This window comes from Schistocerca nitens, chromosome 9 (assembly GCF_023898315.1).
Source record: "Schistocerca nitens isolate TAMUIC-IGC-003100 chromosome 9, iqSchNite1.1, whole genome shotgun sequence".
In the NCBI taxonomy this organism is placed as follows: domain Eukaryota; kingdom Metazoa; phylum Arthropoda; class Insecta; order Orthoptera; family Acrididae; genus Schistocerca; species Schistocerca nitens.
In genome coordinates, this window is record NC_064622.1 from 60959684 (window position 1) to 60984714 (window position 25031).

The following is a 25031-nucleotide window of genomic DNA, read 5'->3' on the forward strand; positions in this document are numbered from 1 at the left end:
TTCCCCAATTATGCATGATTCTTCTGTCAAACTGTAAGATGAAAAACAAATTTGTGGTAAGATTTTATGCGACCAAACTGCTATGGTCATTGGTCCCTGAGCTCACACACTATTAATCTAACTTAAACTAACTTAAGCTATGGACAACACACACACCCAGGCCCGAGGGAGGACTCAAACCTCCGACAGAGGGGGAGCCAGTAAGATGATTGCGAGTAAAGTGGCAGCATATCGATACACATCGTGCCAACATACTTCTTTGACTGCTTTGTCAGCTGTATCATTTCCCTGTATCCTGATGTGTCCAGGTACACAGCAAACGACTGCCTCCTTGTCTCGGTGTTGGATTCACTGTCAGGTGTCATAAATGGTCTCACTCAACTGGTCTACCAGACACATTTGGTTGACCACTTGTAGCACATTGAGTGAGTCAGAACAGATGAGAAATTTTGTACTGGGATGTCTTTGAATCCACTCCAGTGCCATCATAATGTGATATAACTCCACACAATAATTCATAAATTGCTCTAGAAGTTATACTTGGAAAGCCCAATCAGGGAAAACTGCTGACCAACTGAGTGCATGCCCTTGCTGAGATCCATCTGTATAAACAGTAATTAAACTGTAGTATGTACTTAAAAATCAAAGAAAACATATTTGCAAAAAATGTACTCAGGAGTGCATGTTTTCTTGTTCTGCATCAAACTTAAAATCACTTTGGGCCACTGAAGATGCCAAGGTGGCAATTTGTTTCATCTCTGTATACTTATTCAAAGGTCTGATACATCCACGTCCATGAGACAGTTGGTAATGCAGATTCCAAAAGGCTTAGATCCAGGGGGCCAATTCTAGAACAGCAACTCAAAGTTGGAGTGGACTGCCACAGTAAATGCTAAAGTCTGAGGCAGGGCCTATCGTGCCAGAAGGAAGTACTGCTGAACCTGGAGTGGTGGTACACCACACTCTGCATACGGACTCTGAACTGGGCTGGTCCAAAAGGCTTCAGTTGATACCCGATTGCCCTCACGGTGGACAGCATCTAACATCTTGAGGTAGAAAGCACGTGCTGATCTATTAACCACACCACATTTAATCATGACCTGACAAATGTCCTATAAAACTGCAGGAAACAGAATCTGTCAGCTTTCCATGCCTTTCTGATGAGCCATTTCAAAATATTCAATGATTTCATGCTCTTTCTTTGCAAGTCTTTTGGGTGTGGGATGCACGTTAATTGTGTGTCAAATAGTATACTCAAAAAGCTCACATCATTCTTAAAATTTAAAATATTGTCCCCACTGTGCTCTGCTCGGTTAAAACGTTGACGAGCATAGTTAAGACTGACACCAGTACAGTTAAGACTGACACAAGTAGTTTTTGCTACTGAGAACCTAAAACCAGTCACTGTTGGTGGAAATCCCATGGGGTGAGGGGGCACCATCCCTTCCCAGAGTTTATGGGACACTTTCGCGAGACCCCTCTGCTTCTGGCTTCAGAGGCTCTGTCAGTAACTACAATACGGCCGGCATAGCCCCCAGTGTCACAAGTGCACATACCCTCCTGCCCGGCCCAACACTGAAGGTTAGGAGATAAGTTTGTGTGTGATAGCAATGCTCCTCCCTATTGTTTAGGCACCAACAAAGCAGTGATAGTTTCCTTTGAGGTGGTGAATGTTCCTGTTAGTTCAAAATCTATAAAAATAATTATGATGGTAGAACTCCAGCTTGCCCTTAATGAATAATTAATGTATTAAAAATTGGTAAATAACATTCTACTACAGGCACATACCCTATTCTCTCTGGTGCCTTCTATTTTATCTTGTCTCCATTTGCCCTCACAATGACATGTCCCTTCGCCAGTCTATCCCTGTCTCCTCCCTAAGGGTGAAATTAATGATTCTCAAAGCTAGAAAATCTATTTCTATTTTTACATGCATCTGTCAACAGCTTTCAGAAACTTGCCACCTGAAGGGAAAGTACTGGGCAGCCATTCTCTCCCCTTGTAATTTTACGGCTTTCTGAACTAAATTTTCCTTTGTCAGAGTTACATAATGTTTGATTCACTCACATTTTCCAGGGACACAGAATTATTTGACTGTCCTAAATCTGCATAAATGTTCCAGAAGCAGTTTTGCATTATACATGCTAAAAGTTTATGGCTTAAATCAAGATTGAACAAGAAATGATACATCTCTGTGACCATTTCACAGGACTGAGGAAAATTTCCTATTTCTTTATGCTCTAAAGATTTTTTAAAAAAATCATACAACACAAAATAAAAGAGGGGTTACATTTTATTAATCCTCAAATTTTTAGGCTTTTGTAGACACTCTACAAGCATTATAAGATAATAACTACTGTTTATGTCTGACTTTTATATTACCTAGTTTTATGTTATATATTGAGGTAGGATCATTACTTAACTTTCACCAGTCTTTAAAATTGTATTTTATTGGTCATTTCTTAGGGCTTTACAAGCATTCACTTTACAGAGACTGTGCATTTTATTTCAACATGCATCACTATAACATAAATAAACTCTTGAACAATGTTTAGAAGACAATAATATAATATTACAAAATTAGAACATTTTTTTGTAAACTAAACCTAATCAGTCTTATATATCAGGTCATATTTTGTTAAGATACTCATCATTATAAGAGTGCATTACATCATGCAGGATAAATGATATGTCTTCATTACCAATACACAATTTCTACACACCTATTAATTAATAAATTGTAGGCCATCATTTTGAACACAAAACATTCTCCTTTGAATGGACTAGGAAAAAAAAAAGTTGAGTGAGACTTCCTTATTAAAAAGGAAAGTTTCATAGTACAAGTATTTCCTATATGCACGAATTTGGCTGAACTTCCCTTTACGTGCACATATAACCATGTAACAAATTAATAGCACACAGTAGGAAGATCATAAAATACGGAATAACAACAACAAATAATGTGAAAGACCATATCGTGCTTTCTGGTCAAATCCCCATAGTAAGGAAAACCAAAGCCCTCAGCTCTGCTGGTCAAAAATGTATGCTGTTGTTTATGATTCAAATTGTAAATAATTGAACATTCTCTGGTCAACAACAAACAGTTAATCAAGCTGATGCTTTTTTTTTTTTACCGAAAATAGAGTGGCAGCGATATTTGAATACGGTAGTAAAATGACCATGGGAAATTCATTAGCCAGTAAATTTTAAGTCTCACAGTTGAATGTGTTTCCTGTGAGTTGGTCTAAGTGTTACTTAAGATATTTTAAACCTGCACTGTGTGTACAGACAATCGTACAAAGTCAGTTTTAATGACAACATATAAATACTGTGTAATTACATGAAAAATTGATTTACCAATAGAATACTGTGACAAGAACTAACATTTAGAAGTTTCTATGATACCTTTACAGACATCTAACTTAAATATCTCTTATATGTAAGCACTGCTCACGCAGTACTAACACTTCTGATTAAAGCATAGACTGTTGTACTCATTCACTGAAGGGGCAAGAGTCATCATTCAGATTTTATGCTTGAAAGTTGTAACTTTTATGGCCAGTGTTACAACATACACAAAAACTGACTGGTACAGCAGAAACATTAATCAAAATTCATCATGAGATCTAATTTACAAAGTTGTTTCTCTAAAAGACATGATAAGAAAATCTTCTGTTTCTCTAAAAGACATGATAAGAAAATCTTCCAGATGGTTCTGTAAAAATATTAGCAAAGATATGTTTCCATCAATAACATAACCAAACAAGCTTAGGCTAGTTCCTTAGATAAACAGCATTACAAAAGTATTAGGTCTTTCTCTATAACTAAGTGAACATCGAAAATCAATATTACATGTTATGAACCTAACAGATCCTGTAGAACATTATCTAGAAAATTTAAACGCTTGGAACAAGAGGTGTTACAATCTTCTAAAACAAAATCAATAGGTTCCTTCTTGGCATCAAGGTCCAACTGCAGATCCTTCATCCCCAAAGAAAGTTTCTTTTTCTGAAACATAATGAAAACAATTTAACTAAAAGTTTGGAACCACAAAGTCATCTGTATGTAATTTATGAGGTAACTGAACTGCTCCACGATATTTTCTTTTGTTATTGAAAATATATGTGTAGGCTGAGTGTTTAATTCCTAAACTTCAAAGAGAAATCTTCTTCCATCTCTCTGAAAATTAATCTACTTCTTTTGCAGTTAAACTGGTTCTTTCCATTTAACACTTCAGGATCAAAAGACATATTCTTATGAAGTCAGTAAAATTTTTTATCTTTATCTTTTATCTTTAAAAATTGCATGTCCTCCATCACATGACCTATTGAGAAATCACAGTTTAACTATCTTATAACAACTTTCACATCTGTTTCTGGAGAACCCATAAAACTTCCTCTATACCTAATATATAAAAATGAATATTTGTTTATTTGTTTGTTTTCTGTGCATTGCTATAATGTTTATCCAAATGCAATGAAACTTTGGCAAGATGTTGTGTCTACACCCGGGAAGATTTGGTTATAAACACACACCTCCCATAGGGGTGGGGTTGGAAAAGGGATGACATGGCAGCATAACTCAGGAACATCTGGAACAATTTCAACCAAAATGTGTGTGAATGTGTGTGTGTGTGTGTGTGTGTGTGTGTGTGTGTGTGTGTGTGTAAACTCATCATTTATATAAAAATAGTGAGAGGGTAATATACACCTACAATCTCTCATGGGCATGTGTGAGAGTGAAAAACCATGACATGTAAAAATATATTTGATGATGACTGTTATTAGTACCAAACACATAGTATTTGGGGTCACTCGACTCGTAGATTACAGTCCTAGTAAATATACACCCCTTGAAGGTGGAGTGTGTGGAGTGGAGAGTGCAAAGTCAGTGCCATATCAGCATCTCTCTGTAACGAATGAAGCAATTTCTACTAAACTTGATATACAGAGGGGTCCGACAAAATGTATCCACTGTTTAAAGGTACATAACTTGCAAACTAATTGACAGAGTTGTCTCATTTTTGGTGAAAGTGTAGCTTAAAGCCCAACTTAACGATATCACTGTAGGTGTTCGAAATGGTCACCATTAACATCTACACACAAACAATGCCGCCGAACTGCAGCATGAACTACTGACTGCAATGTTTTCAGTTGGATATTTGTACATGAATGTATGATGGATTCTCGAAGTTCATCCAAGGTGCGTGGCTTTTATTGATAAACGACGTCCTTTAGTTTTCCCCAGAGGAGATAGGTCTGGGGAACGTGGTGGATACTCCACAGCACCTCTACAGCCTATCCATCTTCCTGGTAGATTTTCGTCGAGATACACCCTGACACGATTTTGGTAGTGGGCTGGGGCACCATCTTTTTGAAAGTAAACTCTTCTGTCGCCATAAAAGTCTTGGATGGCAGGTAAAATGGATGTCTGAAGCTTCTGAAGGTACACCTCACCGGTAACTGCGCAGTCAAAAAATTGCCCAATCATGCCCCGGTAAGACAACCCACACTACACTTTTACTCCTGGCAAATTCATGGCTTTTTCTACATCGACGTTCGGATTTTCGGCGGCCCAGTAGATGCAATTGTGGCGATTTACTGTACCACTGAGTTTGAACTGTGCCTCATCAGACCACACAATCATCTCTACAAACTCTTCATCGTTGTGCACCATGTTAGTAAACCACTCGCAGTACTCCATTCTACAATCTGGGTCGTCCTCGTTCATTGCGTGTAGCAATTGTGGGATGTAGCACTTCCACTTGCTGTCTTCAAAATTCGTTGAACACTTGAGCGACTCACTCCAGTTTCACGGGCACACTGTCTCACAGACTTCTGTGGTGAGTGAGTGAATTGTTGTAACACACAACAGGAGTTAACTGGACTTGTTACTGTTACAGGCCGTCCAGATTGTTGTTTGTGTACATCTTTAACACAGCCTTCGGCTTCAAATTTGTCTCGAATGCGACGAATCGTTAAACGTGTTGGTGGCTCTGTTTGATACTCATTTCGCCATTGCCGTTGAACCCCATTAATGTTTTCGTACTTAAAATACCACTTCAAAACTGACTTCCTTTCATCGATTGTAAGCCTTGTGCCAGCCATGTTTACTCGAGCAACTAGGTGCAACTAAGAACCAAACACTGACTATCTGGTGACTGTCATCTAACAAAACAAAACAACGCAATGCAACGCTTGTGTGGCGATTGCTGGAACTACAAACTATTACACTACCAAAGATGAGACAACTCCATCAACTAGTTTGCCAGTTATGGACTTTTAAACAGTGGATACACGTTTTTGGACCCCTCTGTATGTATCACTGGAAAAAAATACTATGATAGTAAGACATCCCTAAGCATCCCTATGGCTGACAGTAAGGGTGGAAAGAGGTGTCATAAAAGCATAACTCACAAGTGTCTGGAGTACTTTCAACCAACTTTGGTATATACATGACTTATATACATGACTAGTTATTTGCATAAAAATAGTGTTGGGAAAAGCTGCTCAAGATTGATCCTACTTTCATTTGCGACAGTGAAACTGTTGTTCCTGCTTGTGCCATTATATAACGAGGAAGCTACAGGAGATTACTAGCATGGTTGGACGATAATAGTGATGGAAACTGGTCACATCTTGTGCATGATCTTTACCTGGCAAAAACAATATCGTCCCCTATGTATATATTAAACATAGCACTGCAAAGGTATAAGGAATTATTGTAAAGACATTCAGCATCGATATTAACATATGTCTTCCACTGATCAAGATGGAGCAGTGCTCAGGTCACTGGACTTGCATTTGGAATACGTGAGATTCAAGTATCAGCTCAGCCACCCACATTTAGCTCTTTCTTGGTGTCCATAAGCCACTGAAGGTGGGATAGCTCCTTTGTAAAGAACATTCACTATTGCCGTTTCCATTCTTGGCCATCAAAACTTCAGCTCTGTCTCCGATGAATCCATTATCAAGAAGATGTCAAGCCCTAATCTTCCTTATTTGCATCATTTATTAACAGTAGGCTTGCTTCCATTTACCTACAATGAAGACTCTCTGCATCACTCTATCATACCATTTAAACAGTTATATCTAAAAACAAAGATGATGTGACTTACCGAACGAAAGCGCTGGCAGGTCGATAGATACACAAACAAACACAAACACACACACAAAATTCAAGCTTTCGCAACAAACTGTTGCCTCATCAGGAAAGAGGGGAAGGAGAGGGAAAGACGAAAGGATGTGGGTTTTAAGGGAGAGGGTAAGGAGTCATTCCAATCCCGGGAACGGAAAGACTTACCTTAGGGGGAAAAAAGGACAGGTATACACTCGCGCACACACACACATATCCATCCACACATATACAGACACAAGCAGACATATTTAAAGTTTGGGCAGAGATGTCAGTCGAGGCGGAAGTGAAGAGGCAAAGATGATGTTGAATGACAGGTGAGGTATGAGTGGCGGCAACTTGAAATTAGCGGAGATTGAGGCCTGGTGGGTAACGGGAAGAGAGTATATATTGCAGAGCAAGTTCCCATCTCCGGAGTTTGGATAGGTTGGTGTTGGTGGGAAGTATCCAGATAACCCGGACGGTGTAACACTGTGCCAAGATGTGCTGGCCGTGCACCAAGGCATGTTTAGCCACAGGGTGATCCTCATTACCAACAAACACTGTCTGCCTGTGTCCATTCATGCGAATGGACAGTTTGTTGCTGGTCATTCCCACATAGAATGTGTCACAGTGTAGGAAGGTCAGTTGGTAAATCACGTGGGTGCTTTCACATGTGGCTCTGCCTTTGATCGTGTACACCTTCCGGGTTACAGGACTGGAGTAGGTGGTGGTGGGAGGGTGCATGGGACAGGTTTTACACCGGGGGCGTTTGTCCCATGCACCCTCCCACCACCACCTACTCCAGTCCTGTAACCCGGAAGGTGTACACGATCAAAGGCAGAGCCACATGTGAAAGCACCCACGTGATTTACCAACTGACCTGCCTACACTGTGATGCGTTCTATGTGGGAATGACCAGCAACAAACTGTCCATTCGCATGAATGGACACAGGCAGACAGTGTTTGTTGGTAATGAGGATCACCCTGTGGCTAAACATGCCTTGGTGCACGGCCAGCACATCTTGGCACAGTGTTACACCGTCCGGGTTATCTGGATACTTCCCACCAACACCAACCTATCCGAACTCCGGAGATGGGAACTTGCTCTGCAATATATCCTCTCTTCCCGTTACCCACCAGGCCTCAATCTCCACTAATTTCAAGTTGCCGCCACTCATACCTCACCTGTCATTCAACATCATCTTTGCCTCTTCACTTCCGCCTCGACTGACATCTCTGCCCAAACTTTAAATATGTCTGCTTGTGTCTGTATATGTGTGGATGGATATGTGTGTGTGTCCTTTTTTCCCCCTAAGGTAAGTCTTTCCGCTCCCGGGATTGGAATGACTCCTTACCCTCTCCCTTAAAACCCACATCCTTTCGTCTTTCCCTCTCCTTCCCCTCTTTCCTGATGAGGCAACAGTTTGTTGCGAAAGCTTGAATTTTGTGTGTGTGTTTGTGTTTGTTTGTGTATCTATCGACCTGCCAGCGCTTTCGTTCGGTAAGTCACATCATCTTTGTTTTTAGATATATTTTTCCCACGTGGAATGTTCCATTTAAACTGTTATTTGTTTATACATTTATAAATGTCTTGGCTACCTGAACTATGCATTTACAAACAGAATTCAGGAAAAGCAGAAATCTGCATAAAGCTTCATAAAAGCAATAATTTCTTGAATGCAGTCTTATTTCATAAGCTAGCAATGAAACAGGCCAAATTTTTAATACCCATTTTGTATGGATAATGCAAATTCAGCTTCAAAAGGCAAAGATAAACAGCTCCTCAACTGAAATGTTGTTCAGTTTGTTCATTTTTGCCCCCCCCCCTCCCCCCTCTGTTGAGGTCACCCTGACATGAACATATTGACAAATGCACAAAGAAAGGGATTTTAGACCAAAAAAGAGCGACAGCACGAAAATAGTCCTCCACAATGGTATTGTAAGATAAGTTATGTGTATACTTGACAGGTATCTGTCTATAATTTGGCACGATATATTCACTAGAGATCAGTGGAAATGCCTGGATGAAAGATAATGACTTTCTTGCAGCAAATAGGTGCATAGGTTTAGGAAATCATACAATGCAAATTTAAAAATTATTCTACTACTTTCATCATAAATATTTTTTAGAGATCATACAGAAAAAGTAACATAATCATGGCACACACATAGGTATGCATAGTGCCATCTTCTCCTTCATTACTCGTAAATTGCATATGAAAGAAAATATATAATAATAACACTAACAACTCAATGCCAAATGTTGCACAGTGGCTAAAAAAGTTTATCTTGATTAGATGCAGGAAAATGTACTGGGTAATATTACGAAAAGGACAGATTTCTACCGGCCATAGAGAGGAGTTATTGGGTGGCAGGCAGACACAACAAAAAGACTGCCATAAATGTTGAGCTTTTGGGAAAAAGGCCTTCTCCTCAAATAGAAAACACACACATTCACGCAAGCACAACTCACACACATGACCGTTGTCTCTGACTACTGAGGCCAGCCTCAGTGGTCAGAGAAAGTGGTCTTGTGTGCGAGTTGTGTTTGCATGAATGTGTGTGTGTGTGTGTGTGTGTGTGTGTGTGTGTGTGTGTGTGTGTGTGTGTGTGTGCGCGCGTGCTGTCTACTTTACAGAAAGGCATTTTGGCTGAAAGCTCAACATGTATGGTAGTCTTTTTGTGTGTTTGTCTGCAACTCAACATTTTCTTGATATAGTGAGTAGCAATACTGCTCTTTACTCCATGCTGGATTTTCCATTATTTGAAAATGTACTGGACAGTAGATCTAAGTTGTTCCAATCACTTAACATCAGCACAATACTGATTGCTAATATTCAATGCATTAAAGCTACTCCAAAAACCAAGTTAACACGAATATGGAAATCATACAGCTCACATGTAACATGACTTTCTTCAGAGTGGTGAGAGGTGTGTAAGAAATGCAATTAACATTCATTGAGACACACACAAAAAAGGGTTTTCTAATAGCTTTAGTCTCAATCCCAACTGCCAGACAGATTCTGGTAGCCTAACAGTGTGTATCAAAAATACTTGGACTTGTCTAGGGGTCATATGTGCATGAAAAATGTCTTACCACTGCATCATCTCACATGATTACATGTGCTAGGTAATAAGAACAAACTATACGGTATCTTCACGATAAGACTTGATCACATTTCCAGTGGATTCTTTGACATGTAAAGGCTGGTATCTAAAATGGCAGGTGCAAAAGAGCAGTTTCATTGCCTGCAAATTAATGAGCCTCAAACCTTTGTAATTTTATCCCTGGGATCCCTAAAAAGAATTCATTTATTTAATGACCACCCCAAACACAGCCCCACTATCAACAAGTCATGAAAATGGTTGGGCGTAGCTGATGAAGTTCATCGATTTCTGAGGGTGCGATGGCACGTGATATTACAATATAACAGTTTTTCAGACAGGCAGAAGTGAAGACAGGGATGTAACAGAGGCCTGGCAGTATGGTCATAGTCATGGTCCTGAAGCTATTTACAAGTGTATATGATGTGTGCAGTGATTTAGCAGGTTGGAGTTTCGTGCTCTGTTCAATAATCTTAATTTACATTTCCCATGATTTTCCTAAATCATTTCATGCAAATGCAGAGATAGTTTTTGATGATACAGTATTTATTATGTATGCTACATCAGACATTATCTTTTCCACCACACGATACATGGCACAGTAAATAGTGACAAGTATTAAAAGCATTATTATAATTCTTCATGTATTTTCCCATTAATACATGATACTAAGGATGTATGTTTTGGTTTGTTCTGACTGTTTCATGTTCATCGTGGGACTGGCAGATGCAGAACCACAAGTCTTCATGTGAAACGGCAAATAGCATCACTGGACACCAGTGTTGCTGTCACGACAGAAGACTGCTCAATGCAACAAATCAGCCTCTACAGTGACAATGAAGACAAGTGAAGAAATACTGTAAGAAAATGAAAGGATGAATGTTGGAATTATGTTCTGTATTCAGTTAATGTCTAGCTTATTTGGTTACACAACAATTTCAATTAACTTTAATGTCTTTATATGTGGCAGTGTTGTGTATAATGATAATATGCAAAAAATATTTGTGAACTCTTCAACAATATTCAGTGGATATTTGATTTATATCTGAAGATTTATTTTTCTGAAAAACTGAAATTTACCTAATGGGAAAAGATTTCTTTGATTAATAAAATGTTCCAGGCTATTATGATGTGGATGAATGGATTTCACATTAAAACCAAATGTTTCACCCCCATTTGCAGAGGACACTTACAATGGGGGTCGTAGCTTAGAGTATCCGATTCACACACTGGATCATTACCGACAGCATCAAAATTCGTTTACGCATGTTCCCACACAGTGGTGTGATGTGACATGGTTTGAATACCCGAGCACAAATGGCTATAGCCGGTTGTTGTCATCTGCTGTTGCTATCACCCCATCTTCTTCATCACCGGGATCCAGATGTCATTCAATTTTATGCCCTCCTCCTTCCTATTGAAATTCCTGCAGTGTTTAACAATCTTTATGTCCACTCTGTACAGTCTTTCATGGTATCTGCTTGTGCCTACCAGTACTTGAGTCCCATCAAATGAATGAAGTGGTCTCCTGGCTGCACAGCATGTTCCACAACAGATGATCTGTCAATCTCTCCCCTTCTACAGTTGCATTTGTGCTCTGCTGGTCTTTTTTTATCATTGTTTTTGTAGTACTTCTGTACATTTCCCAACAAGTGCCCAGAATCCTATAAATTCCTGCTTTTTGCAGCAGTTTGTGAGCACTCTTTGTCAGTTTTAGGTGAACGTGTATCTTCCAGGTGGGTTCGTAGATTACCACAATGTTATGTTTCGTCAAGATTTTTCCTGTTTGTTCAGTAATGTTCTTAACAAAAGCCAAGAAAACTTTCAATTCACAGGCACTTGGGCATCACTAAGATTTTTGTATGGTGGTCTTAATGTTCATTTTACCTTAGTGGCCGAATAACCATTCTTAAGGAATGCGTTGGTGAGGTGTTCTAATTCTGTGTCAAGCAGCTCTGGTTCACAAATGTTCCTTGCTCTATCCGTCAATGTTTTTATGATGCCTTGCTTTTGTTATGGATGGTGGTTCGAGTCCTGTTGTAGGAAACAGCCTGTGTGCATGGGTTTTCAGTAAAATGTGTGGCCTAAGATACCACATTATTTCTTGAAAACCAGCGCATCAAGAAAATTTAATCTTCTCTCTGCCTGCCTCCTCCTCTTCCTCCTACTCCTCCTCCACAGTAAACTGTATCTTCGAATTAATTCCATTGAGATGCTTGTGAAAACAACTTAGTTCCTCCCTCCCATGCCTACACAAAACAAACGTATCCTCTATGTACCAGAACCAAATATTCAGTTTTTTGTTGGCAGTTTCCAATACCTTCTCCTCGAATTTTTCCGTAAAGGAATTCGCTATAACAGGGCTTATGGGGTTCCCCATTGGGGTATATTTTTGCTTCTTTCCCTGCTACTGTTTATTTTGTAAGATTTGTGGTGGGTCTTGTACCAGCACTAGTGGGAAGCTGTGTCCCTGGCCGGGATCAATATTTTGCCGACCCCAATACACCGCCAGATGCAAGTAGTATTACCTTTATCCTCTCAGAGTCCGGAACATTTCGTGCCACCTCAAAGTTTGTGAGATATTAAATAATGGGTGTTTAGTTAAAGAGATCAGTGAGACTGACTTTACAAGAGATATGACTGTGAACTCTTCAACAATATTCAGTGGATATTTGATTTATATTTGAAGATTTATTTTTCTGGAAAACTGAAATTTACCTAATGGGAAAAGATTTCTTCAATTAATAAAATGTTCCAGATAATTCATGGAGAAGTATAATGAGAAGTGAAAATATTAAATACAGTGAAAATAACAATTTAGTGTATCAGAGATTGTCACTAGTTGTGATGAAGTAGCCCACTACTATCTCTGAACTGCTATAGCAACAGATCAACAGCTACTTATAAATCTGAAATACAAGGTTGTTGGCTGCTCATAAATCAATAACTATTAAGCCTTCTACTATCAATCAGCAAACATAACCTGCAGCCACAATATAAATTTATACTTCAGACAGTTGTAGCAGTACACACATAGCCTGCAATTAATTAATAAAGAAGTTGAAGCATGCGACCACCACCAATGCATTATATATGCTACAGGTCCCACCAGCAAGGCCACAGTCACCCAGCCATCCCACCCTCATTGACACAAATGCACATAAATATATACGTCTATACATAACTTGCATTTTTGCCATGTGCTATCTAGCTAGATCTCTCTCTCTGACTGTCTGTCTGTCTCTCTCTCATATATACAACCAACAGTTCCAACCCATGCCTCCAAGTCACCTTCATTATGTGCCACACCTCACCAGCTGTACATCACATGCCTAGCCCATGCACCTACTACCCCTGCCTCCCACACTCCTAGCCAGCAAACCTGTTGCTCCCTCTGAGATTCTAGTGACCCATCCCCAATCACACTTCCTGCTTCCTGCCTCCTACCTCCCACCCCCTCTACTCACTGAACACTAGGCCACCAGCCAAAATCCAGTCCTGGCTCAACATTCTACCTACTTGGTGAGTGGTCTCCTTTACTTGTGAATTATTTACATTCTGTCACAACCTTACCATGCATGGATCACCTTACAATGATAAAGGGTTTGTGAAAATAAATAGCTCAAAAACATACACTTACAGAGAAGCAATAAGTATGTTTTTTTGAGGATAGGACAGGTGATAGGTTGTGCCTTGATGAAGGAACAATCCTGGTATTGGCTTCAAATGATTCAGGAAAACCTGAATGAAGTTGGCCAGACAGAGCAAACTCCATCCTCACAAATACGAGGTCAGCGTCTTAACAAATGCACTGCCCACTTCAGTTGGTCTTTATTGTAGAATGTTACTGATTTACACACAATGTGCTCCATATAACTTATAATATAAACACAGTTTTGATTTTGATCACTGCGCAAATCGAGGACACCCACTGGCAGCTCCTAAACCATGAACATGCTCCTATGCTCCTCGGACTAACTCTAGTCTGTTCAGAAAACAGACTCCAGGTCCATAAAAGTGCCACTATTCCCCATGTAGGTTCACGTCCTCCCCTCAGGCTACCTGAAAAACTGAATCAACATCCCCCCCCTCCCGTGGTGAAAGAGATGTGGACCTCAGAAGAGTGAAGACATTACTATCAACTCCTATTAGATCTTGGCGCATGATTTTCTTACAAAAGCATTGTACTTGACAAGTTGTTGTTCTTTTCCCCTTTCATTATTAACCATTTACTACTCTGAATCCTCTAAGCAAACTTTGATTGTGTAGTTTGGATTACTTATGAAAATCATTTTAGCTGCCTTTTAAATATTTGTATTTTAGTAATCTTTTCATCTCCTTGGGCAATTTATTGTACAATCTTACTCTTTGATACAAAAATGCTATTTTGAGTTTTTGTTTGTTTTTCTTTGGTAAATTTAAGCCTGAAATGTCTTTTGTTCCATGATTATGCATAAAACTGGTATTGATTTAGTAATGTTTTTCCTGATGTGCACAACACACTGGTGCAGGAGGGATACCCAGTTTATTAAACAGCTTTTTACAATGAGCCCAACTATTACTTCTGGTTATTATTCATACTGCCTTTTCTGCGGTATAAGAATGGTGTCCATGTTTTGTGCCTTCAATTCCCAGAAAAGAATCCTATAACTAAGAACTGAGTGCGCATGGGAAGAGCATATCATCACAAGACACTGGCTGTTACAAACTGTAGGTAGAGCCCTAGGAGCAAAACATGCTGGTGAAATTCTTCTTAGCGGCACCTTTGTGTGTTCATTCCATGTTAACTGACAATCAATATTCATCCCTAGAAACTTTGTGTTTGTTACACAGTCTATACCAGATGTAGAAGCATGAAACCACAATTTGGTTGCAATAACTGAAAGTCTGTTGTTTGAAACTGGTAAACAATATTTTATTCAAAATTATCTCCATTGCTATTTATACTTTTCTCCCACCTATTTGGCAGGCTAAGAATGCAAAAAAGCCAGTTCTTCTTGTGAAACGAACCCGTCAGCGAGCCATTTTCGTACATTTTCATATCAATTGAAGTGCTGTTCAGTGAGAGCATGTCCCAGTGATACAAATACACTCCTGGAAATGGAAAAAAGAACACATTGACACCGGTGTGTCAGACCCACCATACTTGCTCCGGACACTGCGAGAGGGCTATACAAGCAATGATCACACGCACGGCACAGCGGACACACCAGGAACCGCGGTGTTGGCCGTCGAATGGCGCTAGCTGCGCAGCATCTGTGCACCGCCGCCGTCAGTGTCAGCCAGTTTGCCGTGGCATACGGAGCTCCATCGCAGTCTTTAAAACTGGTAGCATGCCGCGACAGCGTGGACGTGAACTGTATGTGCAGTTGACGGACTTTGAGCGAGGGCGTATAGTGGGCATGCGGGAGGCCGGGTGGACGTACCGCCGAATTGCTCAACACGTGGGGCGTGAGGTCTCCACAGTACATCGATGTTGTCGCCAGTGGTCGGCGGAAGGTGCACGTGCCCGTCGACCTGGGACCGGACCGCAGCGACGCACGGATGCACGCCAAGACCGTAGGATCCTACACAGTGCCGTAGGGGACCACACCGCCACTTCCCAGCAAATTAGGGACACTGTTGGTCCTGGGGTATCGGCGAGGACCATTCGCAACCGTCTCCATGAAGCTGGGCTACGGTCCCGCACACCGTTAGGCCGTCTTCCGCTCACGCCCCAACATCGTGCAGCCCGCCTCCAGTGGTGTCGCGACAGGCGTGAATGGAGGGACGAATGGAGACGTGTCGTCTTCAGCGATGAGAGTCGCTTCTGCCTTGGTGCCAATGATGGTCGTATGCGTGTTTGGCGCCGTGCAGGTGAGCGCCACAATCAGGACTGCATACGACCGAGGCACACAGGGCCAACACCCGGCATCATGGTGTGGGGAGCGATCTCCTACACTGGCCGTACACCACTGGTGATCGTCGAGGGGACACTGAATAGTGCACGGTACATCCAAACCGTCATCGAACCCATCGTTCTACCATTCCTAGACCGGCAAGGGAACTTGCTGTTCCAACAGGACAATGCACGTCCGCATGTATCCCGTGCCACCCAACGTGCTCTAGAAGGTGTAAGTCAACTACCCTGGCCAGCAAGATCTCCGGATCTGTCCCCCATTGAGCATGTTTGGGACTGGATGAAGCGTCGTCTCACGCGGTCTGCACGTCCGACACGAACGCTGGTCCAACTGAGGCGCCAGGTGGAAATGGCATCGCAAGCCGTTCCACAGGACTACATCCAGCATCTCTACGATCGTCTCCATGGGAGAATAGCAGCCTGCATTGCTGCGAAAGGTGGATATACACTGTACTAGTGCCGACATTGTGCATGCTCTGTTGCCTGTGTCTATGTGCCTGTGGTTCTGTCAGTGTGATCATGTGATGTATCTGACCCCAGGAATGTGTCAATAAAGTTTCCCCTTCCTGGGACAATGAATTCACGGTGTTCTTATTTCAATTTCCAGGAGTGTAGATGATAACTGGACAGAACCAAGTCAGGAGAATAAACCACATGCCCTGGTATTTCCCAACTGAATGCCTCGATTGTTTCCCTGACCCATTTTGCTGTGTGTGATGGGGTAATATGACTTCGTGTTGCCGTTTTCTATATTCCGGTCCTTTTTTACGTAACGCTCAATTTAAATAGATCATTTGCTCTTGGTAGCGATGAGTGTTAACGGTTTCACCAGGTTTTAACAACTCATAATAGATGACATCCTTCTGATCCCATCAAACACAGAGTATTGTCTTCTTTGCAAAGCAATTTGATCTTGCAGTAGATGGCGATGGTATGCCTGGATTCACCCGTGATTCTCAAAATATATCCATTTATCACCACCTGTCATTATTCGATCAAGAAGTGATTTTCTTTTGTATCTGGCGAACAGCATTTCACAAGTGGTCCTTCTATCTCCTTGCTGTCTTTCATTCAGCTCATTCGGAACCCATTTTCCCACTTTCTGCACCTTTCCCGTAGCTGTCCGCCTCCATAGCAATCGCCGAAGTGGCGTCAAATAAAAAAGACTTGCAATATGGAGGAGATATCCCGGTCAATAAATGCCATACGATCATTTCATTTTTTCCCCATAGCTTTCAACCAAAGAGAAATGGCTTTCTGCATCACATTGAATTGTTCAGCGAGTTCCTGTTGAGTTTGAGTATCATCATCATCCAATAAGGCTTGCAATTCATTGTCTCTGAACTTTTTCAGTGGTTTCCCATGCTTGTCACCTCTCACATCAAAATCCCCACTTCTGAATTTTTTAAACCACTCAAAATACTGTGTTTTCTCAAGAGCATTCTTGTTAAAAGCTTCGACAAGCATTCGATGTGATTATGCTGCAGTTTTCTTCAAATGATAACAGAAAACCAACGCTGTCCGCAAATAGTAGTTTGTAGGCACAAAATTCGCCTCCATAGCAATCGCCGAAGTGGCGTCAAATAAAAAAGACTTGCAATATGGAGGAGATATCCCGGTCAATAAATGCCATACGATCATTTCATTTTTTCCCCATAGCTTTCAACCAAAGAGAAATGGCTTTCTGCATCACATTGAATTGTTCAGCGAGTTCCTGTTGAGTTTGAGTATCATCATCATCCAATAAGGCTTGCAATTCATTGTCTCTGAACTTTTTCAGTGGTTTCCCATGCTTGTCACCTCTCACATCAAAATCCCCACTTCTGAATTTTTTAAACCACTCAAAATACTGTGTTTTCTCAAGAGCATTCTTGTTAAAAGCTTCGACAAGCATTCGATGTGATTATGCTGCAGTTTTCTTCAAATGATAACAGAAAACCAACGCTGTCCGCAAATAGTAGTTTGTAGGCACAAAATTCGACATGTTAACGAGTTTGAAACAGATACCGATGTATGGAACTTGGGTTACTGTGTGCTGACATTTGTCGTCTGCCATTACAGGAAGCACCTATAGAGTAATTCCAGTTTCATACTTCTACACCTGGTAGATTTGTCATGTGCACTTACTGTTACAGAATTGTGTCCCTCTTTGTGCTGAAGTGCACACTGTTCATTTTCTTTATGTTCAATGCTGATTTATTACAATCTGTCCAATTGTAAACACCACTGACTGTTTCATACGCTTTCTCTACTAGGAGTTTTGGTGTTTTATCAGTGACTATGATGTTGCTGTCATAAGCAAAAATAAATTTTTTTCCATATCTTGTATTGTCTGGAAAGTCATTGATACATTAAGAACAGAATTTTGGGCTCAATAACTACCCTGAGGAACACCTATGTTTATGGGTTTCTTGTCCGACAATTATTTTATTAAAAATTTATCATCAGCAAATGTGTGAACCACCTCTACCTTTTTGTACTCTGTTTGCTTGGTAAGACTGGAACCATTCATTTGTTATTCCTTTTACACCTAGTGCTTCTAGCCCGTTTGTAGCTTGAGTCACGAATGATGACAGTTGAGTTTAGGTTTGTTCTGTGCACCTATGTCACATGTTCTCTGACAGCCAGTGAGCATTCATTAGTGTTCTGAATGCTCTGCTGTGAATGTTGCAGCCAATGCAAGCATTAAACTTGATTTTAGTAAGAGATTTAGTAAATTTTTATTCCATTCTCTGTTACTTGTCATTGCTGATTCTGATGGAAGCAACAAATTCTACTTAACTAAATGGGAGGCATAATTTCCAAGGTGCACGCTTTCTTCAAGCACAAATCATATATAAGAGTGTCCCACAACTGTTGCCTGGAACCAACAACAACGAAATCATAGTCTGCACCTCGAACTGCATGTACTGCCATTGTTCGTGAATCTGACTGCAGTAGTATTTTATGGTCAATAGAGTTAAAGATCTGAGACAAGCCTAAGAGTATGCCTATAACAGAGTCATCCTCCTCAAGAGCTTCAAGTACCACATTTTTAAATTAAGTAATGGCCAATGTTGTACTTCTCCCACTTCAGAAACCAAACATGTAAATTCATATATCATTGCAAAAGTAATCTCTGGTTGAAGACATTACTACGCTGCACTAATCTTTTGCAAATGTATCAAAAGCATGAAATTTCATTTTTCTAGGAGTTAATACCACATCAATATCAATTGAAAATTGCAATGTACCAATGTACAAAGCTTCCTCAATAATACCTAAGAACTGCAGCAATATAGAAATGATAGATAGCTATTCACCAGATAGGTGGCATCAAGTTGCAAACAAAGATGATGAAAATGAATGCTAGAAATATCTCAGCTTTTGGACGCAGTCCTACTTCATAAGTGCAGACACAAAAATTCTCTCTCTCTCTCTCTCTCTCTCACACACACACACACACACGCACGCACGCACGCACACACACACACACACACACACACACACAGCCATGTTCTCCAGGAGAAAAAGTAGTCATGTATGTGGGAGTTCTTGTGTGAATAAGTGTGAGTTTCCTACTTCTGACCTAGGACATTGTCCAAAAGCTGAACTATTTCTAGCATTCTTTTTGACTGTGCCTGTCTGTGACTCATGTCTCCTCTATGTGATGAGTAGCAATATGTCTTACGTTACTGTCAAGACCATCTATGGAAAGTGGTTGAATAATGGTGATACCTCAAACAGGCGGCAAGGTATCTGATGTCCACGCCTCATCATGGAAAGTGGAGGTTGGAAGCTTCGAACATTATAAGGAAGATAGGCAGCGATCTGTCGCAAATTTGATGACACAGTACAAAGGTGGTGCAAGCATAAATGTTACAAAAATCACAGTTCAGTGCACATTACTGGACATGGGGTGTCACAGGAGACGACATCTACATGTTCCCATGTTGACATAACACTATCACAATTACAACTGCAGTGGACATGGGATCATCGAGATAAATCTCATTTCTTGTTACATCAGGTCGATGGTCACATCTGGGTATGCCATCATCCAGGGGAATGTGTACTCGAAAGATGCAGCGTGCAATTAATCCAAGCCGGTGATGGCAGTGTTATGCTATCAGAATGTTCACCTACACTTCCACTGAACTGTGACAGGTGTGGACTATGTGAAAATTATTGTGTTCCACCTACATCCATTTATGCTTGATGTCTTCCCCGATGATGACTGCATCTTCCAAAAGGATAACTGTCTGTGTCACAAGGCCAGATTTGTGCTACAATGATTTGAGGAGCCTGACAATGAACTCTGCCTATAAACCACCAGCCAATAATTTACGGCAACTGCATGAGCTGTGCAAAGACATCTGGCACCACATACCTCCAGAAACCAACCAACGTCCTGGTGGGGCCATGCCACTCCAAGTGACTGCTATATTTCATTCCAAAGGTGGACCGACACACTATTAAGCAGGTCATAGTAATTTTTGGTTCACCTGTATATTTTATCCCTTCATTTAGTTTGAAAACCCCACCCTTAAGTTTGTATAAGTACCTTTGACTGATCGTATAATATGAACTATTTTGTAGATCACATATTTATTATTTTACTTCACTTCTGCAGCAACAAAAGGGCTAATTTATCACAAATAAATTATACTGTGTCCATTTTTCCCTAACAACTGAAAAGAATGAGAAAGCAACATTCTTGAAATAAATCAAAGTCACATCTTTCTCACTAAAACGAGAGTGCTGCATTCAAGTTATACTTCAACTAACTATGTAGCGTCCTATGAGTGCCCAAGTCCTACGTTCACTTTTCATGGACTCCAGCATTTCTTGTGATTATTTTGCACGCACTAACAAAGAATGCCTAAATGAAAAATGGTGTGTATGCAACTTTCATAAGATCAAAGAATTGTGTGCTGACTGCAAAATAACCTTTTCCTAAATTTCCCCTTCTATTAAGAAAAAGAGGGAGAAAGGGTTCTTGGCAAAAGAGTGACTTTTTTCATTCCTTCCTTCCTTTTTTTTCCAACCTATGAACCTCATCCTTGATAAATAACAACATCTACTTCTTTCTGTTTGGTATTATTGTAGAACAATGAAAAAACAAATTTATAGTACACTCCTACGAGGCAACATGATAGCATGAAGTATCATAAAAAAATGGAACTTACTGGTAACAGACTAGAGAATCCATATGAAAGTTCTGACAGTCGAGAGGAAATCATAACAAGAGAACGTTTAAGCTGAAGATTTTGCTCTACTAGATCATGGAGCCTATCTTCCATTGGCTCTGGTGTTTTTGCCAGTGACTGTCTTGCAGATGGACGTGAAGGAGTACGTAACTTCGTATCTGCCTCCCTGCGCCATGTGTGACGAGCTGCTTGCTGCTGTTGCTCCTGCAACTGTCGCAGAAGTCGGCGAACCTATAAAACACAGATGTGTGCTGAAAGACAGTGTAGATGTTTTCTCAAGGACTACATGGACATGAAACAAGAGAAAGGCACATCTTACTTGTGTGCAAAGTACTATTTCTGATTAGTCAAATATAACGAAAAAGCCATGGCTAACTTAAACGGCAGTCAAGCCAAAAATGAGGATCTGCCCTAATAATCAACTAAAAATGTATCTATAAGCATATCAATTTTGCACATGCGTATACATTACATCATGCGGCTTTTGTGCACCATTGGCTTTCATTTCTGCATATTCCCAGTAGGTGGCAGTATCTAATTTATGAAAGCTGTTTATCACAGTGTCTGGATGCTTCAGGAAATAAAGGTAATTTCTGTTGGTTTTTAGTATTTTTGAACTGCAGTATATGTAGAATATACAGCAATATGCTATTATTTTACTGCAATATTAATGCACGTGGGCGAGAGGGCGCTTCGGTTGGTTTATAATGGCTTTTATCATGATATTTAATGAGGACAAGTTTACTGTAACGTCACTATATGTTTCCTTTAACAGCCATAGGAGCCCAAGTACAATAATATTGTGGTTGGGTAACAATATAGCCTGCACTATAGAATAAGTGACTGTTTAGTTCATAACAACAATATATCAATATATTTTTCCCATGTAGAAGTTGCTTTACATTTGGCAACAAGCTACTGTTTCACATTATAAAGGCATTGTTTTCATAATGTTTATGTTTTATACTGAGTTTTATGAATATTGCATATATTTCAGTTAATTTCTAACATAAATAGCATTCATTTGGAACACATTCCAAAATTTTGATGAGGGATGTCAATATTTTTATATTTAGTACTTTCTTATTTACACATTCAAAGCCACTTGTAGGTATAAAACACAGTCAGAAATTGTGCTAAATGCTTTCTCAGAAAATTAATATGAATTATTATGAGCTATTAGTTCAGGAGCCCACTCATAGTGTAAATGGTTGCGAAAATGTGCTTGACCTCTTAGTAAGAAATAATCCTGAGGAATTAGGAAGCATGATGACCGATACAGGAATTTGTGACCACAAGATTTCTGTAGTGAGACTGAATACCATAATATCCAAGTCTACCAAAAACAAGCACAAAATATTTCTGTTTAAAAATACAGACAAAAAATCGATTGATGTCTTCTTAAGAGACTATCTCCTTCTCTTCCCAACTAACTACGTAAGCAAGGACCATATGTGGCTTAAATTCGGTGAAATCCAATGAGATTTATACCAAATGAAATAATAAGAGACAGAACTGATGGTACACAAAACAGCTTAGAACACTGCTGCAGAAGCAAAGAAAAATTCATGCCACATTTAAAAGTGTGTAAAATCTCTAAGATTGGCAAAGTTTTACAGAAGCTTGAAATTTAGTGTGAATTTCAATGTGAGATGCACTTAATAGTTTCCGCAATGAAACACTGTCTTGAAATCTGTCAGGAAATTCAGAGACTCTGATCATATGTAAAGTACAATCCATACCACCGCTGTGGAACAGTGATGAGAATGTTACCAATGACAGTGTCACTAAAGCAGATGTGCTGAAGTAAATTTTCCAGAAATTGAAATAAGAACTGCAGAAAACATGAGTAATTTAAAAGTAAATATCTTCAATGTAGCAAAGCAGCTAAAATTAGTTAATAAAGGAAGTCTTCTGGTCCAGATTCCACATCAATTAGATTCCTTTCAGAGTACACTGATGTAGTAACTCCATATGTAGCAATAATACACAAAAGCTCGCTTGGCAAAAGATCTGTACCTGAAGAGTGGAAAGTTGCACAAGTTACACCAGTACTTCAAGAAAGATAATAGGAGTAATCTATAGATTTACAAAGCCATATCAGCGAAATCAATATGCAGTACGATTTTGGAACATAAACTGTGTTTAATCATTATGAATTATCTCACACTAAATGATCCATTGGCACATAGTCAGCACGGATTCAGAAAATACCATTCTTGTGCAATACAATTAGCTCTTTACCTAATGAAGTAATGAGTGCAATCAACAGAGGGTCTCAAATTGATTCCATATTTCTAGGTTTCCAGAGGGATTTTGATACAATTTCTAATCGAATTGTGTATCCATGAAGTATCATCTCCGTAGTGCGACTGGATTCATAATTTCCTGTCAGAAAGGTCACAGTTTGTAGTAACTGATGGAGAGTCATTGAGGAAAACAGAAGTGATATCTGGCATTCCCCAAAGAAATGTTACAGGCCATCTGCTGTTCCTAATCTACATAAATGATTTAGGAAACAATCTGAGCAATTTGCAGATGATGCCGCCATTTACAGTCTACTGAAGTCATCATACAATCAAATCCAGTTGCAAAATGATTTAGACAAAATATTTGTATGGTTTGAAAAATGGTAACTGACTCTAAACAAAGAAAAGTGTGAAGTCATTCACATGAGTACTAAAAGGAATCCATTAAATTTTGGTTACACATCAAATCAGACATAGCTAAAGGCTGTAAATTCAAGGAATTACAATTACAAACAAGTTAAACTGGAACAATCACATAGATGATGTTCACTGGCAGAACACTTAGTAGATGCAACAGGTCTACTAAAGAGACTGCCTACACTACACTCGTCTGTCCTCTTCTCGAATATTGCTGCACGGTGTGGGATCCGTGCCAGATAGGGTTGCCAGAGGACATCGAAAAAGTTCAAAGGACAGTTAAGAAAAATCAGAGCTTGCACAGAAAGATTTAAATACGGTATTGCAGTGCCTGTATTATCATGAATTTCAATGCAAAGTGTGGTGTCACCGCTAGACACCACACTTGCTAGGTGGTAACTTAAATCGGCCGCGGTCCTGTAGTACATGTCGGACCCGCGTGTCGCCACTGTGTGATCGCAAACCTAGCGCCACCACATGGCAGGTCTCGAGAGACTGAGGAGACCTCGCCCCAGTTGTACGGACAACATAGCTAGCGATTGGACGTGCTAAGCCTTGCTCTCATTTGCCGAGAGATAGACAGTAGAATAGCCCTCTGCTAAGTTAAATGGCGACCACCTAGCAAGGCGCCATTTGTATCAGTGCCTATAGCTTACTAATATTCAAGAGAGATGTATTCCAAGGACTAATTAAAAGTTAAGTAACAAGCATCTACGTACTTTTCTTCTTATTCATTTATAAGTTCTCATGTTCCAGACTTCACGCCCGTCTGCGTTAGCCTTGCGTGCCCTATCGGCTACAGCATTGTGTCTAGGCTGTATGGTCTAGACACAACATTATTGGCGACGAGAAAAAGAGTTTGTATTAATTCGTTTGTGTCATGGCTTCGCCACATTCTCCGGATGTACTGTCCGAATTTTATCGCTTGCAGAATCAGCAGATGCAGGCGTTATTGGATGCACTTGGACAGCTCGTCCAGGGTCAACGTGTGCTGCAACACGATGCGGCAGCCGCCGCTTCATCGCTACCGCTGCCACAAAACGCTGTTGCACCGCA

General features: G+C 40.2%; 1 protein-coding gene across 1 annotated transcript in view; it reads right to left on the minus strand.

Moving 5' to 3' along the window:
• Nucleotides 1–3679: 3679 nt before the first annotated feature.
• Nucleotides 3680–25031, minus strand: part of LOC126204463 (uncharacterized) — a 51034-nt gene continuing 29682 nt past the window's right edge. The window contains exons 4-5 of the mRNA XM_049938850.1: nucleotides 21289–21540; nucleotides 3680–4008 (exon numbers count right to left, since the gene is read on the minus strand). Coding sequence (XP_049794807.1) covers nucleotides 3856–4008; nucleotides 21289–21540 — 405 coding nt within the window. The 3' untranslated portion in view covers nucleotides 3680–3855. The remainder of the gene's footprint in view (nucleotides 4009–21288; nucleotides 21541–25031) is intronic.